This window comes from Urtica dioica, chromosome 6, assembly GCF_054948205.1.
Source record: "Urtica dioica subsp. dioica isolate 48M chromosome 6, U.dioica_male_clone48M_v1_H2, whole genome shotgun sequence".
In the NCBI taxonomy this organism is placed as follows: domain Eukaryota; kingdom Viridiplantae; phylum Streptophyta; class Magnoliopsida; order Rosales; family Urticaceae; genus Urtica; species Urtica dioica.
In genome coordinates this window covers 5,689,709-5,714,150 of record NC_142761.1, presented here as the reverse complement: position 1 = coordinate 5,714,150, position 24,442 = coordinate 5,689,709, and the positions used below count along the sequence as shown (strand labels likewise).

The 24,442-nt window shown below is 39.5% G+C and overlaps 5 protein-coding genes across 7 annotated transcripts; 1 reads left to right on the top strand and 4 right to left on the bottom strand.

The window, feature by feature from the left end:
• Positions 1 to 790: 790 nt before the first annotated feature.
• On the bottom strand, positions 791 to 3,130 carry LOC149393120 (pentatricopeptide repeat-containing protein At3g22670, mitochondrial-like). Its single transcript, XM_089616379.1, has 2 exons — positions 3,045 to 3,130; positions 791 to 2,796 (listed from the first exon to the last, which is right to left on the bottom strand). Exon 2 carries the CDS (start codon positions 2,718 to 2,720, stop codon positions 1,149 to 1,151), a length of 1,572 nt encoding a protein of 523 aa, XP_089472505.1. The 5' UTR covers positions 2,721 to 2,796; positions 3,045 to 3,130; the 3' UTR covers positions 791 to 1,148.
• Positions 3,131 to 3,228: 98 nt separating this feature from the next.
• Positions 3,229 to 4,734, top strand: LOC149393119 (protein RDM1-like). 2 transcript variants are annotated; one of them, XM_089617530.1, is made up of 3 exons: positions 3,229 to 3,316; positions 3,753 to 3,935; positions 4,219 to 4,734. In XM_089617530.1, exons 2-3 carry the CDS (start codon positions 3,755 to 3,757, stop codon positions 4,593 to 4,595), a joined length of 558 nt encoding a protein of 185 aa, XP_089473656.1. In that variant the 5' UTR covers positions 3,229 to 3,316; positions 3,753 to 3,754; the 3' UTR covers positions 4,596 to 4,734. The 2 variants fall into 2 exon arrangements, with proteins under 2 accessions (XP_089473656.1, XP_089473657.1); XM_089617531.1 differs by having other exon boundaries at positions 3,733 to 3,935.
• A 3,617-nt stretch (positions 4,735 to 8,351) lies between these two features.
• Positions 8,352 to 11,924, bottom strand: LOC149393118 (uncharacterized). The gene is made up of 9 exons (XM_089617910.1): positions 10,822 to 11,924; positions 10,762 to 10,777; positions 10,419 to 10,591; positions 10,172 to 10,286; positions 10,042 to 10,126; positions 8,924 to 9,522; positions 8,645 to 8,752; positions 8,509 to 8,557; positions 8,352 to 8,464 (listed from the first exon to the last, which is right to left on the bottom strand). The coding sequence occupies exons 1-9, from the start codon at positions 11,922 to 11,924 to the stop codon at positions 8,352 to 8,354; spliced, it is 2,361 nt and encodes a 786-aa protein (XP_089474036.1).
• A 386-nt stretch (positions 11,925 to 12,310) lies between these two features.
• Positions 12,311 to 15,655, bottom strand: LOC149393117 (LOW protein: PPR containing-like protein). The gene is made up of 2 exons (XM_089617782.1): positions 14,063 to 15,655; positions 12,311 to 13,533 (listed from the first exon to the last, which is right to left on the bottom strand). The coding sequence occupies exons 1-2, from the start codon at positions 15,623 to 15,625 to the stop codon at positions 12,571 to 12,573; spliced, it is 2,526 nt and encodes an 841-aa protein (XP_089473908.1). The 5' UTR covers positions 15,626 to 15,655; the 3' UTR covers positions 12,311 to 12,570.
• A 3,543-nt stretch (positions 15,656 to 19,198) lies between these two features.
• On the bottom strand, positions 19,199 to 24,361 carry LOC149393116 (homocysteine S-methyltransferase 2-like). 2 transcript variants are annotated; one of them, XM_089617506.1, is made up of 7 exons: positions 24,024 to 24,361; positions 22,383 to 22,439; positions 22,053 to 22,282; positions 20,038 to 20,167; positions 19,726 to 19,929; positions 19,579 to 19,630; positions 19,199 to 19,470 (listed from the first exon to the last, which is right to left on the bottom strand). In XM_089617506.1, exons 1-7 carry the CDS (start codon positions 24,198 to 24,200, stop codon positions 19,448 to 19,450), a joined length of 873 nt encoding a protein of 290 aa, XP_089473632.1. In that variant the 5' UTR covers positions 24,201 to 24,361; the 3' UTR covers positions 19,199 to 19,447. The 2 variants fall into 2 exon arrangements, with proteins under 2 accessions (XP_089473632.1, XP_089473631.1); XM_089617505.1 differs by having other exon boundaries at positions 19,559 to 19,630; positions 24,024 to 24,359.
• Between the last annotated feature and the right edge of the window lie 81 nt (positions 24,362 to 24,442).

The following is a 24,442-nucleotide window of genomic DNA, read 5'->3' as shown; positions in this document are numbered from 1 at the left end:
TTTGAAGAACAGCCGCAACCTACATTTTTAATGCTCATGAAAAAGAAAAAAAACTCTTATATTTCAGGTTTTATTCATCTATATTTTTTTTTTCTTTCTCACTTATGTATTGCTTATTTGCTTGTTTGTTTTTTAGATTTAAATTAGTTTGTGATGTGTGTGTGATAGTGTGTTTTTTTTTTCCTTCTTGAAATTGTAGTGTTAATTGCCAATTGTTTTTTGTTTGGTATAATTATGTCAAGTAAAAGCATATTTTTGTTAAAGATTTTTATTATTTGATGATATCGCTATTATGATTTCATTATATTTTCGCTTTAGGCCTCCGATTCTCTTAAGCCGGCCCTGGTTAAAAGCAGATCGAGCATTAAGCGTCTAAGTTTAAAAGAAAAAAAAAAGAGAAACTTAATGTAAAGAAAATATTTTTATTTTGCATTTTATTTATTTATTTGAATCATATCTTGCAAAAAATGTAACCCTGTCTGATGAGTTCTTTTTTAATTTGAAAAGTTGGACTAGTAACTAGAGTATCGTGGTCTTTGTTAATTAGTTTATTTTTGATAATGATTAAGTTGCTATAATTAACTAAGCATTAACAATTTATACAATCAATATTTGTGAATCACTACTTTGCTACAATATATATTTCTTTATTTGAATGTACATTTAATAGGTACAATTATTAAATTACTTATAAAATAATCACATAAATCTGAATGTTTTAACTATTAATATAAATATATAATACTAAATTTCAATACATCATATTGGAACCTTCAACCGCAATTCTATTTAATTAATCAGCCCTAATAAGCACTACGAAACCAGTACACGTTCAACTAAACATCACAAGAACAAGAACAATCAAATAATCAAAGTTTTCAACAGAGCATCAACAAATTCGGATCCAAGCCTTCTAACCCCACATATAATCTGAAACAGATAACAACTTCGTTTCTGAACAAAAGAAGACAACAAATCTAGTTTGAATGTTTTCAAGAACGTCTTTAATTTTGAAAGTGTCATGGAACATTATTTCATTCTTCTGCAAAGTAAGCTTACAAAGTACCAATAATCTAGACAACGTTAATACTTCCTCATGATGAAGATTAGCCTCCTTTTCACCATTAATATCTTCTCGAATTTCTCAGCTATCCAAGGCTCTGCTTAACCCGTGACATCAACTTCTCAATCTTCTCCTTGGCCTCGATCATATTCTCGGCCTCGAGTTTCTTTCTCAGCCTCTGATACTGACTCTCTTCCATGACCATTCCCTTGGAAACCATTTCCTCGAAGAAGCCACAAGCTTCGTCGAGCTTACCGCTCCGGCAAAGCCCGGTCACGATAATCGAGTACGTCCCGACCGTTGCGCTCACGTCGCTCCTAAACATGTGGTCGAGAAGAAACCGGATAATTTTGACCCTCCTCTTCTTGCTAAACATCTTCAACAGAGCGGAATAAGCGTCGATGCTCGGTCCGCACTCATTTTCCTCCATCTTCTTCAGCAGCTTCAGAGCCGTCTCTTCCATCGAGTGCTCGCAGGCGCACGATATCAACGACACGTACGTCTTCGCGTTCGGAGCCACCCCTCGCTCCGTCATATCGTCGAACACCCGGCGGGCGTCTCCGAGCCTCCCCGCTTTCCCGAGCACGAAGATCGCCGAGTTGTAGAACCCGACGTCGAGGCCCGAAAAACCGCTCTCTCTCACTCTCTCGTAAGTCTTCAGAGCCTCGTCCACCTGGACCGCCTTCCCTAGACCGTAGATCACGATCGTCCGCGTCACCGAGCTCGGGTTCAAACCTTTTCCTTTCATTTCGCTCAGAACGGACCGGACCGCGTGGTAATCCTTACCGCGGACGTGCGCTTCGACGAAGCAATTGTAGGTGTACACATTCGGAGGAAACCCGTGCTTTTCCATGTCCTCCATTGTCTTCCTAGCTTTCTCGAGCCGCCTTGCTCTGCACCACCCGTGTATCAACACGTTGAAGGTGTGATCGTTCGGCGGTATCGATTCCTTGGACTCCAAGAAAACTCCTTCGGCGAGCTCGACGTTGTTCTCCTTCACAAGTACTTCCATGAGCACGTTCAACGCGAAGACGTCCTTCGATACGCCGAATCTCTCGAGGCCTCGGAAAGCTTCTATGGCCTCGTCGCACATTCGGGCTCGGACGAGCCTTCTCATCACTTTGGTCATCGTGTGCAGAGAAACGAGCCCTTCTGAGCTCGAATTCCTCATCTCCTCGATCAACTCCCACATGAGCTCGAATCTCTTGCATTTTCCCAAGATGTCGACCATCGAGTCGTACAGCTCGGGGGTGTGATTGTAACCCTTTTGCGATCCGGCCCATTTGAATACGCCGAAAGCCGAGACCCAATCGTTATCGAACCTCTTCAAAACCCGTTCCAACGCAGCGTTCGGAAAAAGCTCTGAGCCGCGCCGGTCCAGAGCGATCGCCGCGTCTTTTGGCGAGTCGTACTTGTTCTCTTTTAGAATTTTGCTGATCTTATCAGCGTCCGATTCTGAGGTCTCGCCGAGCCTATGGCTCTCGAGCCAGTTAGCTAGCGAAGGGACCACGAAATCGTCATCTTCGGCTCCGCTCGCTGCTCCGATTTCGGGCGATTCGACGGCCGTGCATAGCGGGTTGATCGAGAGATTTCTTAACGCTCTCACGTCGATTTTCTGAATGGGACAGTGCCGAAAAGCCCGTAACTTCAAAAGCATATTGGACGTGGAAAGTCTGGTTTCAAATTCTTCTGAGACTATTGTATTTCACTTAACAGTCCAACAGGCAAAAGAACTGCAAAACCACCACAATATGGCGTGATCAAAACAAAGATAACACACGTTCAATCTAAAGCAGATATCAAGTTTAACGGGAAAGACAAATCTTCGAGAATATGGTTTAAACTTGAGGAACTATAAACTAGACGGTTATAGAGATAGAAATGGTCTCATACTCAGTTTGCCATTACTAATGGACCTGAAACAAAAGCTAACATATGAAGAGAGAGAGAGAGAGAGAGAGAGAGAGAGAGAGAGAGAGACCTGGTTAAGGAGTAGAGATTTGATACGGTCGTCTTGGTCTCCTTAGGCGTAGTACTATGAGGTTTTGGCCGAATTTGGGGAGAGAATTAGAGGGGTTAGTTTTGTCTTTTTACTTTTTTTTTTAATTTATTTATTGATATGATAAACTATATAAATTAAAAAGAAAATAAATTTTTATACAGGTTATATCATTTCAATGGCAACCAAGTAAAAATAAATTTGTAGGTTACTATTTCACATTCTGCCAAGCAAACGAAAAAGGAAAAGAGAAGGTACGATTCTGCATTTCGGAGGGTTTGTTTTCTGGGTTTTGCTGTGATTAGGGCTGTTGGGAATGATGATAGGTCTACCTGTAATACTCATTTTTATTTATCGAAATAAGTGAAATTGTTTTGGTTTGTAAAATATGATCTGCTTGTTAGTGCTTACAATGTGTTTGATGAATTGCTTAATAGAACTTCCAAATGTGTATCTCTTTATACATCGGTCATGCAATTTTTCTTAGGCTTCTTAACCTTTGAAAAAAAGACTAGCTTTGTCATTTTTTGTTTTGTTTTGAGAGAACAATTTCTATGTATCTTGTTCAGACCCTCTTATAGTTTGGTTGTAGTGACTGCTTTAAAGCTTCATTCACATCATAAAAAAGGAAAAAAACAAAATTTGAAGTGCTCTAAACTGGAGATTTTAGTTATTCCTTTGGCTGTTTAGGCATGGATAGAGCAATGTCATCATGGAACGAGAAGGTCGATCTTATATCATCGGACGAATCCTCTTCTTCGGACTCTGAAATGGTAATCACCGATTCCTTTTCGGGGAAAAAGTCAGCCAGGAATGCGAAAGATCAACCGACGGAGGGAACGGACCAAACGGTCAAGCAAATATCATCTGAAGGTATTTTAAAAGTTTTACATTATTTTGTTGACATTGTGTTTACATTATCTCATAGATCATCTTTAGGATTGAAAACTGAGGAACTTCGCTGAATTTTCACCGAAAAAGTCGTTTTTTGGTGGTTATCGCTAAAGGCATTTACTTCGTCTGTTTATAAAAAAATCATCGAAATTCCAGCAAAGATCAGTAAAACCGCCGTTTTAAAATTTCTGTCACCATTCCCAATCATCGATTACCGGACTTTAACCTCAAGCAATGACTTTGAATTCTGATCACCTCTTAGATGCATTGATAAGAAGAGCTGAAATGTATCAAGATTACATGAAGCAAATCCCGATCCCGAGCCGCCGCGGCTCTGTCGTTCCGTTCACGTCGTGGACGGGTTTAGGAAGGTCCATGAAACAGTTGTACGGACAGCCTCTCCATTACCTCACAAACGCTCAGCTGAAGCAGTGGGACCGATTGAGGATCGGGAGCGAGGACGAATACGAGCCGTTGGATGAAATAATCCATCCCTCTAAAGCCGAAGCCACAGTTTGGCTCCTCGAAGAAATCCACCGCCGGACCACCTCTCACCATAGCTTGGCTAAGATGTGGCTATCGGACCCGATGCACCACGCCTTTGTCGATTCTGTTTTCCCAGAGCAAGCAAAATCGTGATGCTTTTTCTTTTTATATTTTTAATTCCTTTCCGGTACTTTTTTGGAACATGTTTGGCTTATATCCTGTTAAAGTACTTCGTTCTAAGTTCCTGCTATTTCTGTAAATTTTGAAAATATAATAGAAGCTAATCTTATCATTCGAAAGTTGATATCTTTTAAAAAAAACATGGTATCTTTTTCTCATTGCTACTGGGATGAAAATGTGTCCTTTTTTTTAAGTGTCCATTAAATATATAGCTCTATTTACAATCTGGTTTGCTATTTAGCCGATCTAGTAAGTTTTGAGTAAATAATCATGATTAAATATTTACACGCATAAATTGACTGAAAAACCTATCAAAACGTTGACTATTTACTTAAAACTTATAAAACGTTGACTATTTTTTCTAAAATTTACAAAACGTTGGCTAATTAGAAATTCCTCTAGTTTTAGGTGGCTAATTTTGCTAATTATTTGTTTTTTTTTAATCAAGCAGGCAAAGTATGATCAGATATGTTCTGTTATGAAAATATCTTCTTATTTTTTACAATAATTAATTAAATTAGGGGCTAATTACTAATTCAAAACTTGCAATCTACAAGAGCAAATTCATTGACCAATTTGGGAGTCACGGTCGGTGTCCATAAGCAGTGCGGTTACACATTCTCAGATTATCTATCTCCTTAATAGCTCCGTTGAGGAAGTAATAATAAAGTTCTATAGCTCGCTCATACCTTAGCACATTGGTAATTTCAGACATGCCTTATCTTTCGATCCTCATCGAGGTTAAGTTCTTGATCCTCATCGAAAATTTTCCTTGTGTTTGTATTCTGTCTCGTGTTTATTAGTATTCTTCTATGCGGGTGACAAAATAGAGTTTTGTGTTTCGTGATCTTTGTAAAAATCACGCAATATTATAAGTGTGTACCAAACACTGGGAGAGTGCTTTGAGTAAAAGTGAAGGGATCTCAAATTCAAAGAGAGACTGAATTGAAATTTACGAGTAGGTTTTCATAAAGTCTATTGATCCAAAGACTTGAAAGGCTGTGATCATGGTTGGACTCTTCCAACTAAGACTCTAAAAGACAAGACGGTTGTGGTTACTCCTGAGAATGATTGGTCAGCTGCAGAAGATGAAGCTTCTGTTGCCAACTCCAAAGCACTCAACGATATCGATAATGAAGTTGACAAAAATGTATACAGACTCATCAACACATGTGCCAGCGCCAAAGAGGCTTAGGATGTTCTTGAAACCTCGTTTGAAAGAACCTCCAAAGTTAAAACTTCTCATCTCCAACTGGTCACCACCATATTCGAGAATGTGAAAAAAGCACCATTGGTGGTGGTGAGCATCAAGTACCTATCACACACTAGCGCATATGGAGTGGTGAAGGACATCGTGACAGCCTTGCCTTTGACAACGAAACGCTTGAGTCCTGCTGGCGTGGTGAAAGACATGTCGACAACGAAGTGCTTGGTCCAGGACTCGGTGACGCTATACTCCTCCATCTCCCAGACCTCACCGTTCGTGTGGTTCTTGTCGGTGGAGAGCATGACGAGCTGTCCAAAGGCCCTCCTCATGGCACTGGCAAAAAAGGGCAGCACCGGCGGTGGCTTAAGATGACGAAACGTCTATGTCGTGAGATCGAAGGCCGCGACATCAAACGTGGACACCGAGACATCACAGTTGCCTTGTTTGTAACCGAGCATGTAATAGCTGACACTTTCCACTTTGTAATCGTGCAATTAAGGGGGCTATACGCTTGGGTTTAAATGTGCAATCATGGGCGAGCATTTTGTAGTCTTCAATGCAATAAACGTTGGCTGAAATATTTGTAAGCGATTATTTGGATCGACTATAAAAGGAAGCCTTAGCTTTTGTTCATGCTCGTTTTTGGACTAACGTTTAATGACCTAAAAGATTTTATCTAAGGCCAGACCCGGTGATCGCAATTAGGCCAAATAGGGTATAATTCCTAGACTCTTTGCTTCGTGCTTATGAGATCGTCCCTCGTTCTTTGAGTGTTCCTAAACAAGGGAGAAAGGTGAGATACAGGGTGCAGGGGTCGACCCAGACGCACTCTCTAATGCTCAAGTTAGTGTGACTGTGATTTCGGTGTGAGAAAGTCTCAACAAGAATTTTGGGTGGTGCTATTTTGGTAAAGTTTCGGGTTGTAGGAAGTGACTTACCTTCTCCTCAGTGGCGAGGAAGTATTTATAGGAATCTAAGCCGACTGGACGTCTAAGAGAAGGCTTGGGCCGTGCCATGCACTACCACAAAACTATAAGTAAACTATAACTTTTTTTAAGACTACATGTTCGATCAAAACAGTAGACTAAATAGACTACGGTTATCAAATTTATGAGATTTATGAGACTTCATTAAATTTTAAAACTGTAGTAATTCAATTTTATACACTATAGTTAATAAAAAAAACTAGTGTAATTTTTTTTTAATGGCGAAATTTTACTGATTAAGTATGGAAGTAGAGCACCGACCACGTTTCAAAAAAAAAGGTATGGAAGTAGAGGGAAATTTCACTCCTCTATTTCAGTTTGGCGATAGAATCTCAAAATGTTTACATTGACTAAGACATTACATAGAACACGATTTTTTTTTTCTTTTCATTGTGCAAAAACCACTCTCTACCCTCTCTCTGGTTTCCTCACTCCACAGTTTGCCTTCACCATCCATTCTTCGTTATTTAGCATTTGTATCTAAAAGCTTTTGAGAAAGAAAAAGTATTTCTCTGATGATTTATTCTGAATGGATTACATCGTTATTTATAGAGAAACCACAAGCGGTTTCAATATATAGAAAGCTGGAAATCAGGAAACTTAATAACAAAATTAAATACAGAATAATGACAATTATAGGAAGATATTCTACTAACATAAATAATCTATACTGACTCCTAATATGTGTAATCGGATATTCTGCATTCAACACTCCCCCTCAAGCGGATTGTACAGGTTGTACATTCCAAGCTTGTGAACAAACTTTTTGAACTCTGGTCTGAATAATGCCTTCGTTACTACGTCTGCTGTTTGATTAGCCGTTGGAATATAGACAACTGTGATGATCTTCTCGCTTATCTTCTCCTTGATGAAGTGGCGGTCAATCTCTATGTCTTTGGTACGATCATGGTGCACTGGATTGTGACAAATAGATATTGCAGCCTTATTGTCGCAGTATATGTTGATAGGATTCCGAAATTGAATTCCAAGCTCTTCTAGTAGCATCTTCAACCACAGAGACTCGCAGATACCTTGAGATAAAGCTCTCAATTCGAATTCCGCACTACTTCTAGATACCACTGGTTGCTTCTTACTTCTCCAAGTTACCAGATTTCCCAAAACGAATGAACAATACCCCGATGTAGATTTTCGATCATCAAGGGAGCCGGCATAATCAACATCTGTAAATACATCGATTCTTGTGTTCTCGTTTTTCTTGAAAAGTAAGCCTTTCCCTGGGGTGCTTTTCAGATAACGAAGTATTCTGTAAACAACGGTCATATGTGTGGCTGTTGGCGCATGCATGAATTGACTCACTCGGCTAACTGAGAAGGCTATGTCTGGTCGAGTGTAAGCAAGATAGATGAGCTTTCCAACTATTTGTTGATATCTGTCCTTGTCCACCGGCTTGTCCCCATCAATAGTTACCAGTTTTCCATTCATTGGAGTGTCCACCGGTTTGCAGCCCATCATACCGGTTTCTTTGAGGAGGTCCAGCACATATTTTCTTTGCGTCACGGAGATAGCTGAGCTATTTCATGCAATTTCCATTCCAAGAAAGTAGCGTAGGTGGCCGAGGTCTTTCATTTCGAATTCCTGGGCTAATTTCAGTTTCACACGATCCATCTCGACTTTGTCATTCCCTGTAACTATTATACCATCAACGTAGACGATTATAATTGCAATTTTGCACCTTGTCGTTTATGGAAAAGAGTGTGATCGGACTGAGTTTGCTTGTAGCCCTGCTGAATAATAACTTTGGTGAATCTATCAAACCATGCTCTTGGAGATTGTTTCAGACCGTAGAGTGACTTCTTGAGTAAGCATACCTTTCCAAGTTTGCTTTCATCATCGAAACCTGGTGGTAACTTCATGTACACTTCTTCTTCAAGATCTCCGTTTAGAAATGCATTCTTCACGTCGAGTTGATGTAGAGGCTAGTTCAAATTTGCGGCAAGAGAGAGCAAAACTCGGACTGTGTTGATCTTCGCGACAGGGGCAAAAGTTTCCTGGTAATCAATACCGTAAGCTTGAGTGAAACCTTTTGCCACTAAGCGAGCCTTATATCGTTCAATTGAGCCATCAGCTTTGTGTTTGGTTGTGAATACCCACTTGCAACCAACAATGGACTTATCATCAGGTCTTTTCACCACCTCCCATGTCTTGTTCGTTTCTAATGCCCGCATCTCCTCATGGACTGCGTTAGACCATTCATTGCTGGCGAGAGCCTCCTCGATGGTCTTCGGCTTCTCTATTTCTGAAAGACTCGAGATAAAGCACTGCAATTCTTTGGACAGGTGCGTGTATTCAACAAAGTTGCAGATTGGATGTTTGGTGCATGATCTAGAACCCTTTCTCAAAGCAATAGGCATGTCAAGTTCATTAATCTCAGTTTCAGTATTATTACCTGTTTCCAGATCGTCATGGTCGGCCAAGGATTCCGAGTCTCTTTCCGTTGTCTCTGTGATCCTTTTCCGAACATAGAATTTGTCAAATGGGCTCAATTTTTTGGAGGTGAAAATAGGCTTTGGATCGGGTTGTGGAGCTGGAGAAGTAGGCTTTGGATCGGGTTCAGGAGCTGGAGAAGTAGGTGGATCGGTTTCTTGGACAACTTCTGGGATTTGTGGTTCTGGGACCGCCAAATTGTGTGGTTTTGAAATTGGTTCCCATGTAAACTCTCCCAAATTTGGATCATTGTGGTCACGACCTGAATATTTCTCCCCCTGAGAAAAAATTTCTCCCCCTGAATATTTTTTCTCCCCGTGAGGCAAGATTTGGGTATAAAAAGGAGTATTTTCGAAAAAGGTGACATCTTTTGAGATTAAATATTTCCTTTTTTCTGGAGAGTAACACCTATATCCTTTTTGGGTAGTAGAATAGCCTAAGAAGACACATTTATGGTTGCGGGGATCTAATTTGCTACGCTGAGGTGAGTGGTTGTGAACGAAGGCAGAACACCCAAAGACCCGCAATTCTAAATCAGAGAAGAGACGGTTTGTTGGAAAACAGTGTTGAAGGATATTCATCGGAGTCTCGAAGTTGAGGACGCGGGAAGGCATACGGTTTATGAGGAAACATGAGGTGAGAAGAGCATCACCCCAAAAATGTTTCGGAACCTTTGACTAGAATAAAAGAGACCTAGAGACTTCTAATAGGTGTCTGTTTTTGCGCTCAGATACATCATTTTGTTGTGGTGTATTGACGCATGAGCTTTGATGAATCAAACCATGTGTTTTAGAGAAAGTGTTTAGACTAGTGTTGAAGTATTCTGTTCCATTATCTGATCTTAACACTTGAATTTGAGATCCAAACTGTGTTTTAATCATTTGATAAAAAATTTCGAAAATAGAACATACTTCAGATTTGTCTTTCAAAAGGTACACCCAACATGCTCGAGAATGATCGTCAATGAACGAAATAAACCATCTTTTATTTGATAAAGTGGAAATACGGGAAGGACCCCACAAATCACTGTGAACAAGAGCAAAAGGCTTAGAGGAACAATATGGCATGGGTGCATATGAAATTCTAGTATGTTTTGCTAATTGACATACGTCACATTGAAGAGTATCTGAAGAACGAACAATTTTGGGAAACAAACACCTGAGGTAGCGTATACTAGGATGGCCTAGGCGACGATGAAGGAGAAGGAGAAGGATCTGTTGCTGTCTAAAATCAGAATTGGATGTGAGACATATCTCTCTTTGTGGATGCGGGAGATAGTAGAGACCCGAATATTCCTTAGCACGCCCAATCGTCCGACCCGAAATCAAGTCCTGAAAAATACATTGAGAAGAAGTGAACAAAACTGAGCAATTGAGAGCACTAGTAGTCTTGCTCACAGATAATAAATTACAGCCAAACTTTGGTACATGCAGTACATTGGCTAATTTAATCTCAGGGCTGAGCACAACTGATCCAATACCCAAAATTGGAGAAGAATTACCATCGGCGGTTCGAACCTGCCGTGGAATTGTGCTAGAGACATATGAAGAAAAAAGCTTACGGTCGCCGCTCATGTGGTCGGTGGCTCCCCGAGTCGATGATCCAAGGACTCGGGATTGTATTTTTTGTGATGGAAGCTAAGTCTGTTCCCGTATGAGCAGATGACGTTGCAGGAAGGCTTGTGAGGAGCTTTTGAATTTGATCAAGTTCTGCTTGGGTGAAAGACATGCTCGGTGTATGATCCGATGTAGTAGCAGCAATTGCAGCAGCCGGGTTTCGTTTGTGTCGTGGAACCCAATCTGCAGGTTTACCGTGAATCTTCCAGCATTTGTCCTTAGAATGACCAGGACGTTGACAATGATCACACCACAGAGAGTTGCGTCGATTTTTCTGATTACTCTCTCGGGACATCATTGCGGATGCTTCTATGGTTGTCTCGACATGTGTCGGCATCGCCAAACGCCTGGTCTCTTCACGACGGACTTCTCTAAAGATATCGTCGATGGTTGGGAGAGGCTTGATTGCTAGGAGTCGACCACGGATTCCATCGAAGGATGGATGTAGACCTGCGAGGAAGTCGTAGACTCGTTCTCTCGCGATGAGACGACGATAGGTTGCAGCGTCAGTGTTATCCACCCAGGTTGGTTGAATGTAGAGGTCGAGTTCTTGCCATACTCTTTTCAGTGATGTAAAGTACGCTGTGATTGAGCCTTCTTCATGACGAATCTGCTGAGCTTTCATTCGCAGCGAGAAAAGCTGAGATGAATCTTCCAGATCTGAGTAGGCCAAGACGACTGCATCCCAAATAGCTTTCGCTGTGGGATACATGAAATAAACCTCGGCAATTGCCTCGTCCATTGAGTTGATCAGCCATGTCATGACCATGGAATTTTGGATATCCCAAGATGTAAATGTGGGATCGGATTCCTTGGGTTGAGGGACTGACCCATCTAAGAAATCGATTTTCCCTTTACCTCGAATCACCATTTGGATGGATCGAGACCATGGAAGAAAATTTCGGCCATTCAATTTGAAGGAGGTGATATTTAGAGGGGTTGAATGATCAGAGGAAGGAATGACCTGAGTCGAGGTATGTTCTGAGGTCGTTGAGGATACCTCGGAGACATAGGCTCGGCTGAGATCGGGAAAGGCAGTTTTAGCCATAGAAATCTCGAAGCTTTTTAATTTGCTCTGATACCATAAAAGCTTTTGAGAAAGAAAAAAAGTATTTCTCTGATGATTTATTCTGAATGGATTACATCGTTATTTATAGAGAAACCACAAGCGGTTTCAATATATAGAAAGCTGGAAATCAAGAAACTTAATAACAAAATTAAATACAGAATAATGACAATTATATGAAGATATTCTACTAACATAAATAATCTATACTGACTCCTAATATGTGTAATCGGATATTCTGCATTCAACAGTACCTCTCTCTCTCTCTCTCTCTCTCTCTCTCTCTCTCTCTCTCTCTTCATTATCAAACAATTTCTAAAGTCGAGTCGTTGGATGAAATACTCCGTCCCTCTAAAGCTGAGGCCCCAGTTTGGCTCCTCGAAAAAGTCCACCGCCGGACCATATCTCACCATGGATTGGCTAAAATGTGGCTATCAAACCCGATGCACAACACATTCGTCGTTTATGTTATCCAAAACCGTAACGCATTCATCGATGGTTAGCTGGGACTGTTTTTGTAAACTTGGGAAAATATAATAGAAGCTGATCTCATCGTTATAATTAGACATGTTCTGCTATGTAAATATCTGCTTTCGTTTTCATTTTTTATACATTAAGGACTGTTGTCTTACCAGTAATCGCGACAAGAACAAAACCCATTTCTGAAAAAGTGAAACCTAAGGCAATCTCGAACAACTATTTCCCGGTCGTAAATTCGCGAAATGAGCTTCGCAAATGAGTGGCAATCGGAGCACATCCTGAGATTCTTAGTGACGCGAATCGGCTCTCCTCGGGCTTTGCCCACAAGCCCGAAAGCAATAGCCAACTTCTCGCTGTGACGGCCGAGCAAATACTCCTTCTCGCCCTCGTCCACGTCGAGCAGCACGTTGGCGAGATCGGGAACGTGACCGGCGTCTCTGAGCCGGCCGTTCATCTCCTCGAGCATCGACTCTATGTCGCTTCTCTTCGGGTGACTCTCGTCGTTCGAAGTGAACTCGTGAATCACTCCGTCCAGCTCGATCAAGCTCGTCCCGGGCTTTTTCCTGATCCCTCTCTCTTTCAGCCTCAGCCTGACTTCCGCGACCTCGTTCCACCTCCCGGCGGAAGCGTAAATGTTCGACACGAGGACGTGGACCCCGCTCTTCTCGGAAGTCAACTCTTTGACCCTCTCGGCCGCGTAATCCGCCATCTCGGCGTCCTTGTGGGTTCGACAAGCGGACAAGAAAGAGCCCCAGATCACGTCGTTTGGCTTCATCACCATGGCTTCGATCACATCACGAGCCTCCTTTAACATCCCGGCTCGGCCCAGGAGATCGACCATACAACCGTAATGGACGATTTCCGGGCTTGTCCCGTGGATCCTCTCCATCGCCTCGAAAATCTTCCGGCCTTGCTCGACGAGCCCTCCGTGGCTGCAAGCTGTCAAAAGGGCGACGAAGACCACTCCGTCCGGTTTCACTCCGTGGCTGAGCATTTCTTCGAAAAGCTCGACAGCGTGCTCTCCGTTCCCTTCCATCGCCATCGCTCCTATGGCTGCGGTCCAAGCCGAGACGTCTTTCCTCGGCATGCCCTCAAAGACCCGCATCGCGGCCTGAAAAAAAAGTGCACCTTTGGGTAACATTTTATTTTGATTTTTAACCGAATAAAATTATATATGGTTTGAATTAGCCAGAGTATTTTTAGTTGGTTAATTTAAGGGCTAAGTGGGTTATTGAATATAGACACAAATTTTTAAAAATTAAATAAAAATCCAGTTATTTTTCTTTGAAATTTTGTTACTATAAAGCATGTTTCCGAAATAGGTCTTTACTAGTGAAAATAATCATGTCATCAAGATAACGAGTTATCCATTTTTAGTACACTGGTAATTGAACTTGTAATCACATTTCTTACTAGTTTTAAGGTTACAATATGAAAATAAAATATAAAATGCAATAAATACAGTTAATTTTAATCGAAATTTGTCAGTTACCCGAGAAAACGTAACTCAAATTTTTTTAATTCATTTTGTATAATAAAAAACTGCTAATTTTGGTTAACGCAACTAAGATTATCTTCAATTATCGGTCGACAATTAACCAAAAATTTCTGTCAGAAGGTAACCGGAATGAACCTTTTACCTGGGAGTCGCCGCACCTTGCGAACATGTCGACTAAGGCCGTCTCGAGACGAAGGTCACACGTGATTCCATGCTTACGGACGAACAATTCGACCCATTTGGCGAGGTCGAGGGCGCCCAGAGATCCGCACGCTGATGCGATCTCCATTATCGTGACCCTGTCCGCTCGGACTCCCTTTCTCTGCATCTCCCGAAAGAGCTCGACCGCGTCCTCGAACCGACCCTCTCCCACGAGAGCGCCGATCATCGTGTTCCAAGACACGAGGTCTCTCTCGGGCATCTCCTCGAAAGCCCGCCACGCCGATCTCGCGTCCCCGTGTCTGATCAAGCCGGAGATCAACGAGTTCCACGACACCGGATTCTTGTTCTTCATCCGATCGAAGACTCTACGGGCCGTCTCTTTCTTCCCGAACTTCATGTACATGTCGATCACCGCGTTCGAGATGCTATCCCAGCTCTGAAGATTGTTCCTCAGAGCATAGCCGTGGCAACATCGACCCGAATTGCTGTCGCTCAACTGCGAACACGCCGATATCGCTGACAAGATCGTGATCCTGTCGGGCCGCGGGCCCCGCCTCAGCATTTCTCCGAGAATAGAAAGAGCCTCTCTACCGCCTTTCCCTTGGCGGACAAAATTCGACATCATTGTGTTACAAAGAACCAAGCTTTTTTCGGCGGAGGCCTCGAAAATCCGTTTCGCGGAGTGTGAATCTCCGCATTTCAAGTACATGTCGACGAGCGCGTTCACCATGAAGTCGTTGAGTTTCGTTCCTGATTCCTCGATATAGCCGTGGACCCTCTCACACACACTGAGGTCGTTGAGCTTCGAACAAGCTGAAATCACACACACCATCGTAACCGAATTCGGCTTGACACCCTCACCGACCATCTCGAAGAACAGCGAGACTGCCTCCCCGGGAAATTCCCTCCTCGCATAGCCACAGATCAAACTGGTCCAAGACACGACGTTTCTTTCAGGCATTTCATCGAACACCTTCTGTGCATCTTCCAACTCCCCACACTCGGCATAGAAATGAATCAGCGAATTCCTCACAAACATATCTCCGTCCAGACCCATTTTCACCGAAGCCCCGTGAAGCTGAGCCCCCTCGGAGAAGGCCCGGGATTTAGCGCAGCCACTGAGCACAAACGGAAGAGTATAATTATCTGGCGAAATTCCCTTCACAGTCATTTCGACGTATATCGAAACGGATTCGCGGCCAAGCCCAGCGGAAGAGTAACCTCTGATCAGAGAGTTGTACATGAACAAAGTTCCGTCGCTCCGTTCTTCTTCCTTGAAAAGCTCGAAAGCGCTTCTTGCGTAACGCAAGCTCTCGCTCGTACCCATCTCGGCGCATTTGAGGACGAGCTCGGTGACGTTGGCGAGTCTGTGGTTGAGGCCTCTTTTCGTGAGGTCGCAGTGAAGTTGCTTGAGTTCGTCAATGGTTTTGGAGTTTGAGAACGGACCGTTTGAGTTGGGTTTGGACTTGTTTCGTTGGGACAGAGTCTTCGTGTGGATTGGGGAGGCAGAGACTAGAGGAGCCGAAAGAGAAATCGCCGCCATTTTCGCGACACTGGGATTCGGATGCGTGGTTTTTATTTCTCTTCTTTTTTTTTTTTGTTCCGTATGAAGAAAGATACAGGAAATAAAATAAAAATTAGTTAGGAAGGGAAAAAACAATATAGTGATATACCGATTTCCATTTGAAATTGACCGTTAAATACATTAGTCCATATGAAAGGTTTGAAAGTCCGTACAAACCGGATGGAAATCGGGTTTTTGTAGAGTACCGGCACCAATTCATACAAAATCGGAATTTTCATTGAATTCCGTGGTAATCCGAATGGGAACCAAGACAAAACCCGATTTATGAAAATCGGCTTAGTGCAATTGGTTTTTTCCAAAAAAATCAAAGGTATAAAAGACGGAACTCGGGACCAAAATCAAGAAAACATCAGGAAGTTTTAGATATTTTTTCTGCTCGACTGAAGACGATTTGTCATTATTTACCGTGAAATTCCAGGGATTTCTTCTTTTTCCGATAGTCTGAATCTGAATCTTTCATGTGTCCCGACGGAAAGCGAGCGTAGTCACTGGTTGGTGTTCAAATGCCGACTGATATCAAACCTTGATGAGAAATATAGTGTTTTTTTTATTAAATTGTTTTTGAGTTTTTGATGATTAGTTTAATTTCTTAGTTTCTAACTTTATTATTGTCTTTATTCTGAGTTTGTATCCAAAAAATTTCAATTTTTTTTGTTAGATCCGAAAATAGGGTTTAGATTTTACTGTGATTTTTGGTTTTTGTTAAATTAATTGTGAAATATGAATGTTTATGTATAATTAGTAGGTTTTCAACATGAAAATTGTCAATATTTTGATTTTGTTTCTAAATTTTTTTAATTTGTTTGTTAAATCCGAATTTAAAATAATTTTAAATAAATATTGTGTTGTTATCTTTGATTCTAGTGTTAGTATTTGAATAGTATTCATTTTGTGAGTTTAAATTTATAGATTGTTATGTTATTGATTTAATGTTATGTTAATTGTTACGTTAATTTCTTAATTTGTAGGTTTGAAGAATGGCGCCCCTCGACCTAACAAGGAGGTATTGTCCGCACATTCTTGGAAAATCCAATGCGCGCGCTTGTACTGTATGTGGTCACATCATTGGAGATGATGGCATCAACAGAGTGAAAAATTACCTGGCAAATTTGAACGCTCAGAAGAGCGTGAAATTGTGTGATAAAGTCTCTCCTGAGGTAATGGAGGAGATGCGAGCTTTACTGGTTGCTAATATTGAAAAGAAGAAGTAGAAACATACTTTGGACGCAACAATTTGCAAGATGATAAATTAAACCGTTTACAATGACGATTCAGACGATGATGGTGATTACGAAGTCAAGTTACGAGGAGTGATGAAGACGTCACGACAAGAAGCGACTAAGACAAAATGGGAGGCTCGTGTGCAATCGGGTTCCGGAAGAGGTTCGGCAACAAAATCTCCACTTCCGTCATTATATAAGTCAAAAAATTCGAGGCTACAAAAAGTTGACGAGATGATCTTCCCGTCTTGGAAGATAAAACTCGTAAGAGTCGTAACCAAATTCCTTGTTCACCAGCACGTGGCCGCGAGCAAGGCGAATTCAAAAACATGATAATGACTGCTCAAGATATAGGTAATCCTCATCACTTATAGTATTGCATATTTTCCCTTGAATTCTTCATTTAAAATTCTAATGTGATGTTCATCTATATTGCAGGTCCAAATGTTCCTCTACCATTATCGTATAAAATTCACAACAAGTACTTCGGTATGAAAGTTGCATATGCAGAGAAATACGTGGACAAATAAAAGAAGCCATGGACGAAGTATGGATGCACAATATTGACTGGTGGCTGAACAGGGCCGACCATAATGAGCATCATCAACATCATAATTTATTGCGCTGGTGCGACAGTGTTTTTGAGGTCTATTTTATAATGCTACAATACTTTGTAATTGGACTCCATATAAGTTTAATTACCTACAATAGTTTGGTATTAAACTTAATTCTTCACATACCTAATATATACGGTACAGTTTTATTTAACTTTTTAATTTATTTAAGTTTCGTGTAGTTTTTTTTTTCATTTTGATAACTTCATTCAGAATAAGGGTAAATAGTTAATTTCTTTTAAATTAGCTATTTATGAAATATTTGAAAAATGTGAGATATTCTTAAAATTACTATGGACATGCAGACGCACAAAAGTCTGCCCATCACTTAAATTTATATCAAGCAGAATATTTACTTGGATTTTTGGCAATGGCCACATGTCTTGAATTTATTGGCAGTTTTATAATTTTGTTATAGCAGATCTTCTTGTAATATGAGCAATGTAATAAGCTCTTTTGGTTAATGAAAAACTCTCCCCCTCTCTAATCTTTCCTATCAAGAGTTTCTCTCTCATTTTCGTTGTTTTCCTTTTCTCTCTCATTTCCCTTTTCTCTCCCTAGAATTCAGGCTGTTGAAGCATTACGAGCGGAAAGCGAAATTGAAGCGGTTCGGCATAGGATACTAGATGATCGATGTTCACGCCAACGATTGTGTCGTATTCTGAAAGGCATTGAAATCGCTGACGTCTGCCCCGTCTGCGAAAAAGTAGATGGGTAGTTGGGAAGAAAGTACCACGCAAAGTTTTGCGGTACTTTCCAGTGAAAGATCGATTCAAGCGGGTGTACGCATTCTACACACGTCTCTCGAAATGTAGTGGCACGAGAAGGAACAAGTGACTGAGGAAGGCGTTCTACGGCAACCTGTGGATGAGAAGGCATGGAAGAACCTTGACGAGATGTATCCGGACTTTGCTGCGGAGCTGAGGAACGCTCAACTTAGACTTGCTGCCAATGGTTTCAACCCTTTCCGGAAAATGAGTCTGGCGTATAGGATGTGACCGGTGATGTTGACCGGATACAATTTGCCATCATGGTTCTGCATGAAGTCCGAGTACTTGTTGATGCTTCTGATTCCAGGCCCGAAGTCGCATGAAAAAAACATTGATGTGTTCTTGCAGCCACTCTTTGAGGAACTGAAAGAGTTGTGGACAACAAGCGTCCGATTGCGAAATGGGACCGAAAACAATGAAGTCTTTCGATTGCAGGCCACACTCCTTTGGACAATCAATGACTTTTTGGAATGGGGCAGTTTATCAGGATGAAGTGGACAATGGTTTCTTGCGATCCTCTCGTGCGTCAAAGACACGCCAGCGTTGCCCATCAAAAACAGAGTCGTGTATTATGACCATATGACCATCATCGGTGCTTGCCATATTCTCACCGGATGATAAAGTGACAAAATGCGCATCGAGAAAAAGAGGCTTCCAAAGAGGTTGACCGCAAGTCAGATAATCGAACAGCTGAACAATCTTCCTGATACGACACCAATCAAGAACTCTCGGGGAGCAAGGAATCTAATACGATCTTATCAAATTTATCTTTATCTCCTCGTTCTTGGAACAAGCTCGGCCTGGGATCGAGACTTAGAAGACTTTTCAAGTTTGTTTTTATATGAGTGTCCGTTTTAGTGTTAAAATATACACAAATGTGAGACATTACTACGAGAAACATGAAAACGACACAAAAGCCTACCACTATACGAGAATAGGATGTAAACTTGCATAAAATTTGACCACGAAAAAGAAAAGAACTGAAGAGTTAAATTAACACAACAAACATTACATGTGATTACTTGACAAGTAATTATTTATTTATTGGTAATGGCATAACATTTATCAGAGAGAGCCTTAACAATGCCCTTGATAGTATTAGGTGTAGTTCTACAGCATCCACCAATTAAGGAAGCCCCTGCATCGTTCCATTTTCCCACGTACGACACAAAATCTTCATCTACAACCCCACTTGATTTCTACATTAAATCAACACATCATTAAAAAAACATTACAATAAAACAGTTTAGATGACAATAAGAATAATATACGCTGAAATAAACTTACGATCCATTGCTTGCGCTCACCGTCGTAAGTCTCTCCACTATTCGGATATATCACGATGTGTTTGGTAGAGACCTGAATTTCAACATTTAACAACGAACTTATCTTTGTTGAACCAATTATGGTCAATAATAAAAAAGAAAATATGACCGTGTGAATTAATATTTCACCTTCTTAATAGAGGCAATCAAGGCATGGATAAACCTAGGTGGTGTGCAATTAATTCCGACCGCGACGACTTTTTCGCAAGACTCTGCGATCAAAGCGCAGTCAAAGATCGAGTCGCCGCTCACAACGTTGATTCCATCCTTTGAATTGAACGAAAACCAAGCCGGGATGTTAATTCCTTCTTCCTCGAGAAGCTCTACACATGCCTGTTTTTTTCATTAATACTTAAATTTGGACTATGGTACATAAAATGTGCAACCACGAAAAATATGTTATAGTTAAAAGAAGAAACAACAAAACAAAAAAAACAAAACCTTGGCTTCTAGCTTGTTTGGAATTGTTTCAAATGCAATGAGATCGGCGCCGGAGTTGGCTAGAATCTGAACTCGTCTCCTGTGAAAGTATTTTAGCATTTCTAGAGTCACCGCATCGCCGTAGTTCCCACTATTGGTTTAAAAAATGGAAAAATTAGTACAATAACGATAAGAAAAGCTTGAAAACCACATATAAAACATACTTTATTTTGCGCTTTATTAGTTTTCTCATTCATAATGTAGGAAAGTCTAGTAAAAGTTAAAGTCCAGGCAAGGAGGACAATCCATACGAAAGACTACAAATGTAGGAAAGACTACCAAGGAGCCGATGACAAAAATACAAAAATGAACTTAAAGAAGAAATTGACACTTCCAGAAATGCCACAAAAATAGAGGAAAAAAAAAATCAGTTGATGAGCTTTATTTATGATATATGAAGAAACCAACAATCTTATAATATTCCAAAATAGGGAATCAATAAGGCTTTTTAGTGCAAATAGTTGTTGAACTATTATTAGAGTGATATACAATCTTCAAACTATATTTTATGAACAAATTGTCCTCGTAGCATTCCAATCATTTATACATTTTTATAGAAATGTTAATTTTTATTTGTGAAATCCAACACCTAAATAACTTCAAATATATTTTTAAATTTTAATCATTTGTTTATAACTTGTAAACGTATCACTAAAACACGAACTTACTCTATAATAATTTTGTATAGTGTTTTTAGGATTCTTTATAAAAATAACAAGTTATTTAAGTTGAAAATGCATTTGTTAGGTAGATTTCATTAAATAATTAAATATTTTTTAAATTACTAAAATCGTACAAAAATCAATAATTTGAGAACTATGTTACTAAAAATACAATTGAAAAGACAATTGTCTTTTTAGATCTACTTTCTCTCTCTTCTTTCTTTTTCTCTCTACAAATAAACTTAAGGTTCTTTAGTTCTCAACTGCCACCATCCTTCTAGAGAGTGAGACACCATTTTTCGGTGTTCTCTGACCTAAGAGAAGATAGAGTTTTGGTCATCTTCTCTAAACCATCACTTTTTGGAGTATTTCACGCCCATCTCGCTGGATTCCACATTGCCCAACTCGTCATATTCTGCCTCCCTCATCGTGACGGTGCTCAAATTCGGTCTCACATTTGTCACCTCCTTCTCCGACCCTCTCGACAGCAATGTTACGGTCATCCTCTCCCTCCGCCTCCCTTGGCTCCTTGACCTGTTCCGCCACGACTCCCCTCGTGCGTTGGTGGTGTTTGGTGTTTCTTGTGGTGTGGTTTTTTTTAGAGAAGATGTTAGTTTTAGCATAGTTTATCTTTTATATTTAGGTTGTTTAAACTTTGATGCTTTGTCCACTATACTATGGTGGTTTTTATGTTCCAAAGATGACTTAGTCATCATTATGGTTCTTAGTTCGAGTTTTTTCTTGTACTTTAGCGGTGAAAACCCCGTACGTCCTCGAACACTTTGGTTCATTCACTAACCTTTGAAGATTTTTTGAAAGAGCTAATGAGTTGCTCGAATTTTAGTTTGATATATATTCCGGTTATATATCGGAAGTTCCCACACAACGTGCTTTCATCCGATTCTAGAATTGAATCACTGTTGTTTTGATGTCTTATTTAATCTTGTTAAGAGATGTAAAATGTTTGTACTTTTGAGTTTTATACCCATTATCTATTGAAAGCCTTTGGATAAAAAATTAGGCAAATAGCCAAATAAAACGTATAGAATTGCTATAATACCGACGTTTTATAATTTTTAAGTAAAAAAACATAAAGATGACATAGCCTAATAAATGACTGTGATTATTTATCAAAAATTTACGTCTGTAAATTTATAAAAGCGACTATTTATCTAAGATTTACGAAATATTGACTATTTAGCGATGTCAAATGTGACTATTTACTTAATGGACAAAAAAAAAATGAAAGTATTGTCCAATAATTCATGTGTTATTTATGCAAAATAGTGAATTAGTAAAGTAGAAAAAACTTACTCATACTCGGAGCCATCAGCCAAATAGGCACCATAACTACCAATTGAAGCTGCAACGAGAATTGGACGTCTCGAATAAGATCTCTCATTTTCAATGAAGTCTAGAGTTTGTTTGGTGCTTCGGTCGTAATAAATCTCTCGCGCTTCGCACGCAATAGTTACGCTTTTCCTAAGCAAACTTTCACTTTCCTCTCTAGAGAAACCTTTCGCCTCAAAACCTTGGACTGTTGCCTATGAGTTTTAACAATAATAACATAAACAAGGTCAATAATTGCCAATGCCCTACGTATTAAGGTGATTTTTTTTTTTTAAATATGTGTAAAAGGATTACCTGATAAGATCCGCTAATTATAATATTTGCACCAGCATCAAGGTAGTCCAAGTGAACCTATAAATAATGAAAATGTCGATTTAAATTTCATAATTATTTTAAGAGAAAATCATATGGCATTAGCAATATCACATATTTGAAAAAAAAAATTATTAAAAAAAGAACTATGTCAATGTTTTATAGCCCCCATAAAGAACAAGCTAGCTATTTTACTTTTCTAATAGCTATAAGGATCACTAAATTTCCTAACATCAATCCCAGTTAATGAAATTGAATAATTATGGCACATTTTATTTGAATTAGGTATTCTTCATTTTTTTTAAGCCCATGTCAATTTTCATGGCACCATTAATGTTGTTTATCAACTAATTAACATATATAATAATACATTATAGTTGGGTTGAATCTAGTTCAACCATTATCTTATCTTATCTAGAATTACTTCATTGTCTCTGTGAATATTTTAATATTTTTCCGCATGAAAAAAAAAGACAAATGTTTAACAGATCAAATCCCACAAGATTAATGGGTCAGCATGTATACATAATTTCCGTGACCGTTTGGCTATATATATGCTATGACACGTCAATTGTCAGAATCTCAGACGGAAGTCGGAACAAATAGATCGACTCAATTTTTCACGTGTTTCGCTTATTTTAATCATATAAATAAATAAATAAGTCCATATGCGATGCTCATGGAAATCAACAACCGGACCGAATTCATTTTTGAAAAACTCTCGACAATTAATTTTTTTTTTAGAGAAACTTTGACAATTATTATAAAACTATAAAATAGGAAGAGAAGAAAAAAACTAAAGCGGGAAAACGTAGGGGTTTAAAAGAGAGGGAAAATGTAAATCCTACTCAATTTATAATAATAATAATAATAATAATAATAATAATAATAATAATAATAATAATAATAAACGTCGTGTAACTTGTGTTATAACTTGTACTATAAAAAAGAATATACTAATATAAGTATTTTATCTCGATCTATTGTTTTTCAAACATAAAGAAACAAATCATTAACTGTCATGGTCAAATGAAACTCCCTAATTATATATATATAATATAAATACATATATATATATATATATATAGATCAAGTTATTTCCACACCTCCCTAAATCACATACACATGTACAATTGAACACTAATTTATTCATTAAGTTTCTAATATCCTTATTTTCGATGGATCTCCTTTCGTCGAATCTTTTCATTTTCATTTAATGACACAACAAATTTCATTAATACACACACATCTACATACATATATCAAGGTAGTCATTTAATGACACAACAAATTTCATTAATACGCACACATCTACATACATATATCAAGGTAGGGCCTGTAATAAAATTTAAAGGGGGCCAAATGTCATTACTAATTCTATAAGGGTAAGAAAATTAATTTGATTAACACTAATAATTATAAAGAAATTTAAGAGCCATCATTTATTAATATTTGTCATAAACCATTGTAAATCGAAGATATACAAAAAAAAAAAAAAAAAAAAAAAACCCACCATCAAACGGCTTAAAGATAAAAGTATACAAAATATAAACGCAGGTATGTATATATACAAAAACACGTGTATATGTATGGAAAACAGGAGAGGATTGAGAAATAGCGTACTCTTCGAACAAGGTGAGGAGAGGTAAGGAGACATTTGGCGCTCCAAAGAGGGTCGTTTAAGTCCGCACCGTGTCGTTCCAGCTCGGTCGCGAAACCGCCGTCCACCACCGCGAATCCGCCGCACTTCTCTAGGAACTCCGTCATGAAAGAAGAAAACGTCGTCGTTCCGAACCCCATTCTGATTCTCTTCTTCGATCTGTTTATCTCTAGTTTTGCACCCTCTTGGTTTTTACTTTTTACTACGTCGATGCTTTGGAGTTTGAAAGGCGGAGAGTCATTATTTTTATAGGACTGGTGATAGGCTTCAAATACCACAACATGGATGTATACATAATTTCCGTGACCGTTTGGCTATATATATGCTATGACACGTCAATTGTCAGAATCCCAGACGGAACAAATAGATCGACTCAATTTTT

Coding starts and splice junctions, on each gene's coding strand:
- LOC149393120 (XM_089616379.1), bottom strand. CDS start 2,720: ATGCTTTTGAAGTTACGGGCTTTTCGGCACTGTCCCATTCAGAAAATC.
- LOC149393119 (XM_089617530.1), top strand. CDS start 3,755: ATGGATAGAGCAATGTCATCATGGAACGAGAAGGTCGATCTTATATCA. Junction 3,936..4,218: donor CAAGCAAATATCATCTGAAG/GTATTTTAAAAG, acceptor ATCACCTCTTAG/ATGCATTGATAAGAAGAGCT.
- LOC149393118 (XM_089617910.1), bottom strand. CDS start 11,924: ATGGCTAAAACTGCCTTTCCCGATCTCAGCCGAGCCTATGTCTCCGAG. Junction 8,753..8,923: donor CCATTGTTGGTTGCAAGTGG/GTATTCACAACC, acceptor AATTTGAACTAG/CCTCTACATCAACTCGACGT. Junction 8,558..8,644: donor ATGAAAGCAAACTTGGAAAG/GTATGCTTACTC, acceptor ATTATTCAGCAG/GGCTACAAGCAAACTCAGTC.
- LOC149393117 (XM_089617782.1), bottom strand. CDS start 15,625: ATGGCGGCGATTTCTCTTTCGGCTCCTCTAGTCTCTGCCTCCCCAATC. Junction 13,534..14,062: donor CAAGGTGCGGCGACTCCCAG/GTAAAAGGTTCA, acceptor CTTTTTTTTCAG/GCCGCGATGCGGGTCTTTGA.
- LOC149393116 (XM_089617505.1), bottom strand. CDS start 24,200: ATGGGGTTCGGAACGACGACGTTTTCTTCTTTCATGACGGAGTTCCTA. Junction 22,283..22,382: donor TAATTAGCGGATCTTATCAG/GTAATCCTTTTA, acceptor TAAAACTCATAG/GCAACAGTCCAAGGTTTTGA. Junction 19,471..19,558: donor GTGAGCGCAAGCAATGGATC/GTAAGTTTATTT, acceptor GATTTAATGTAG/AAATCAAGTGGGGTTGTAGA.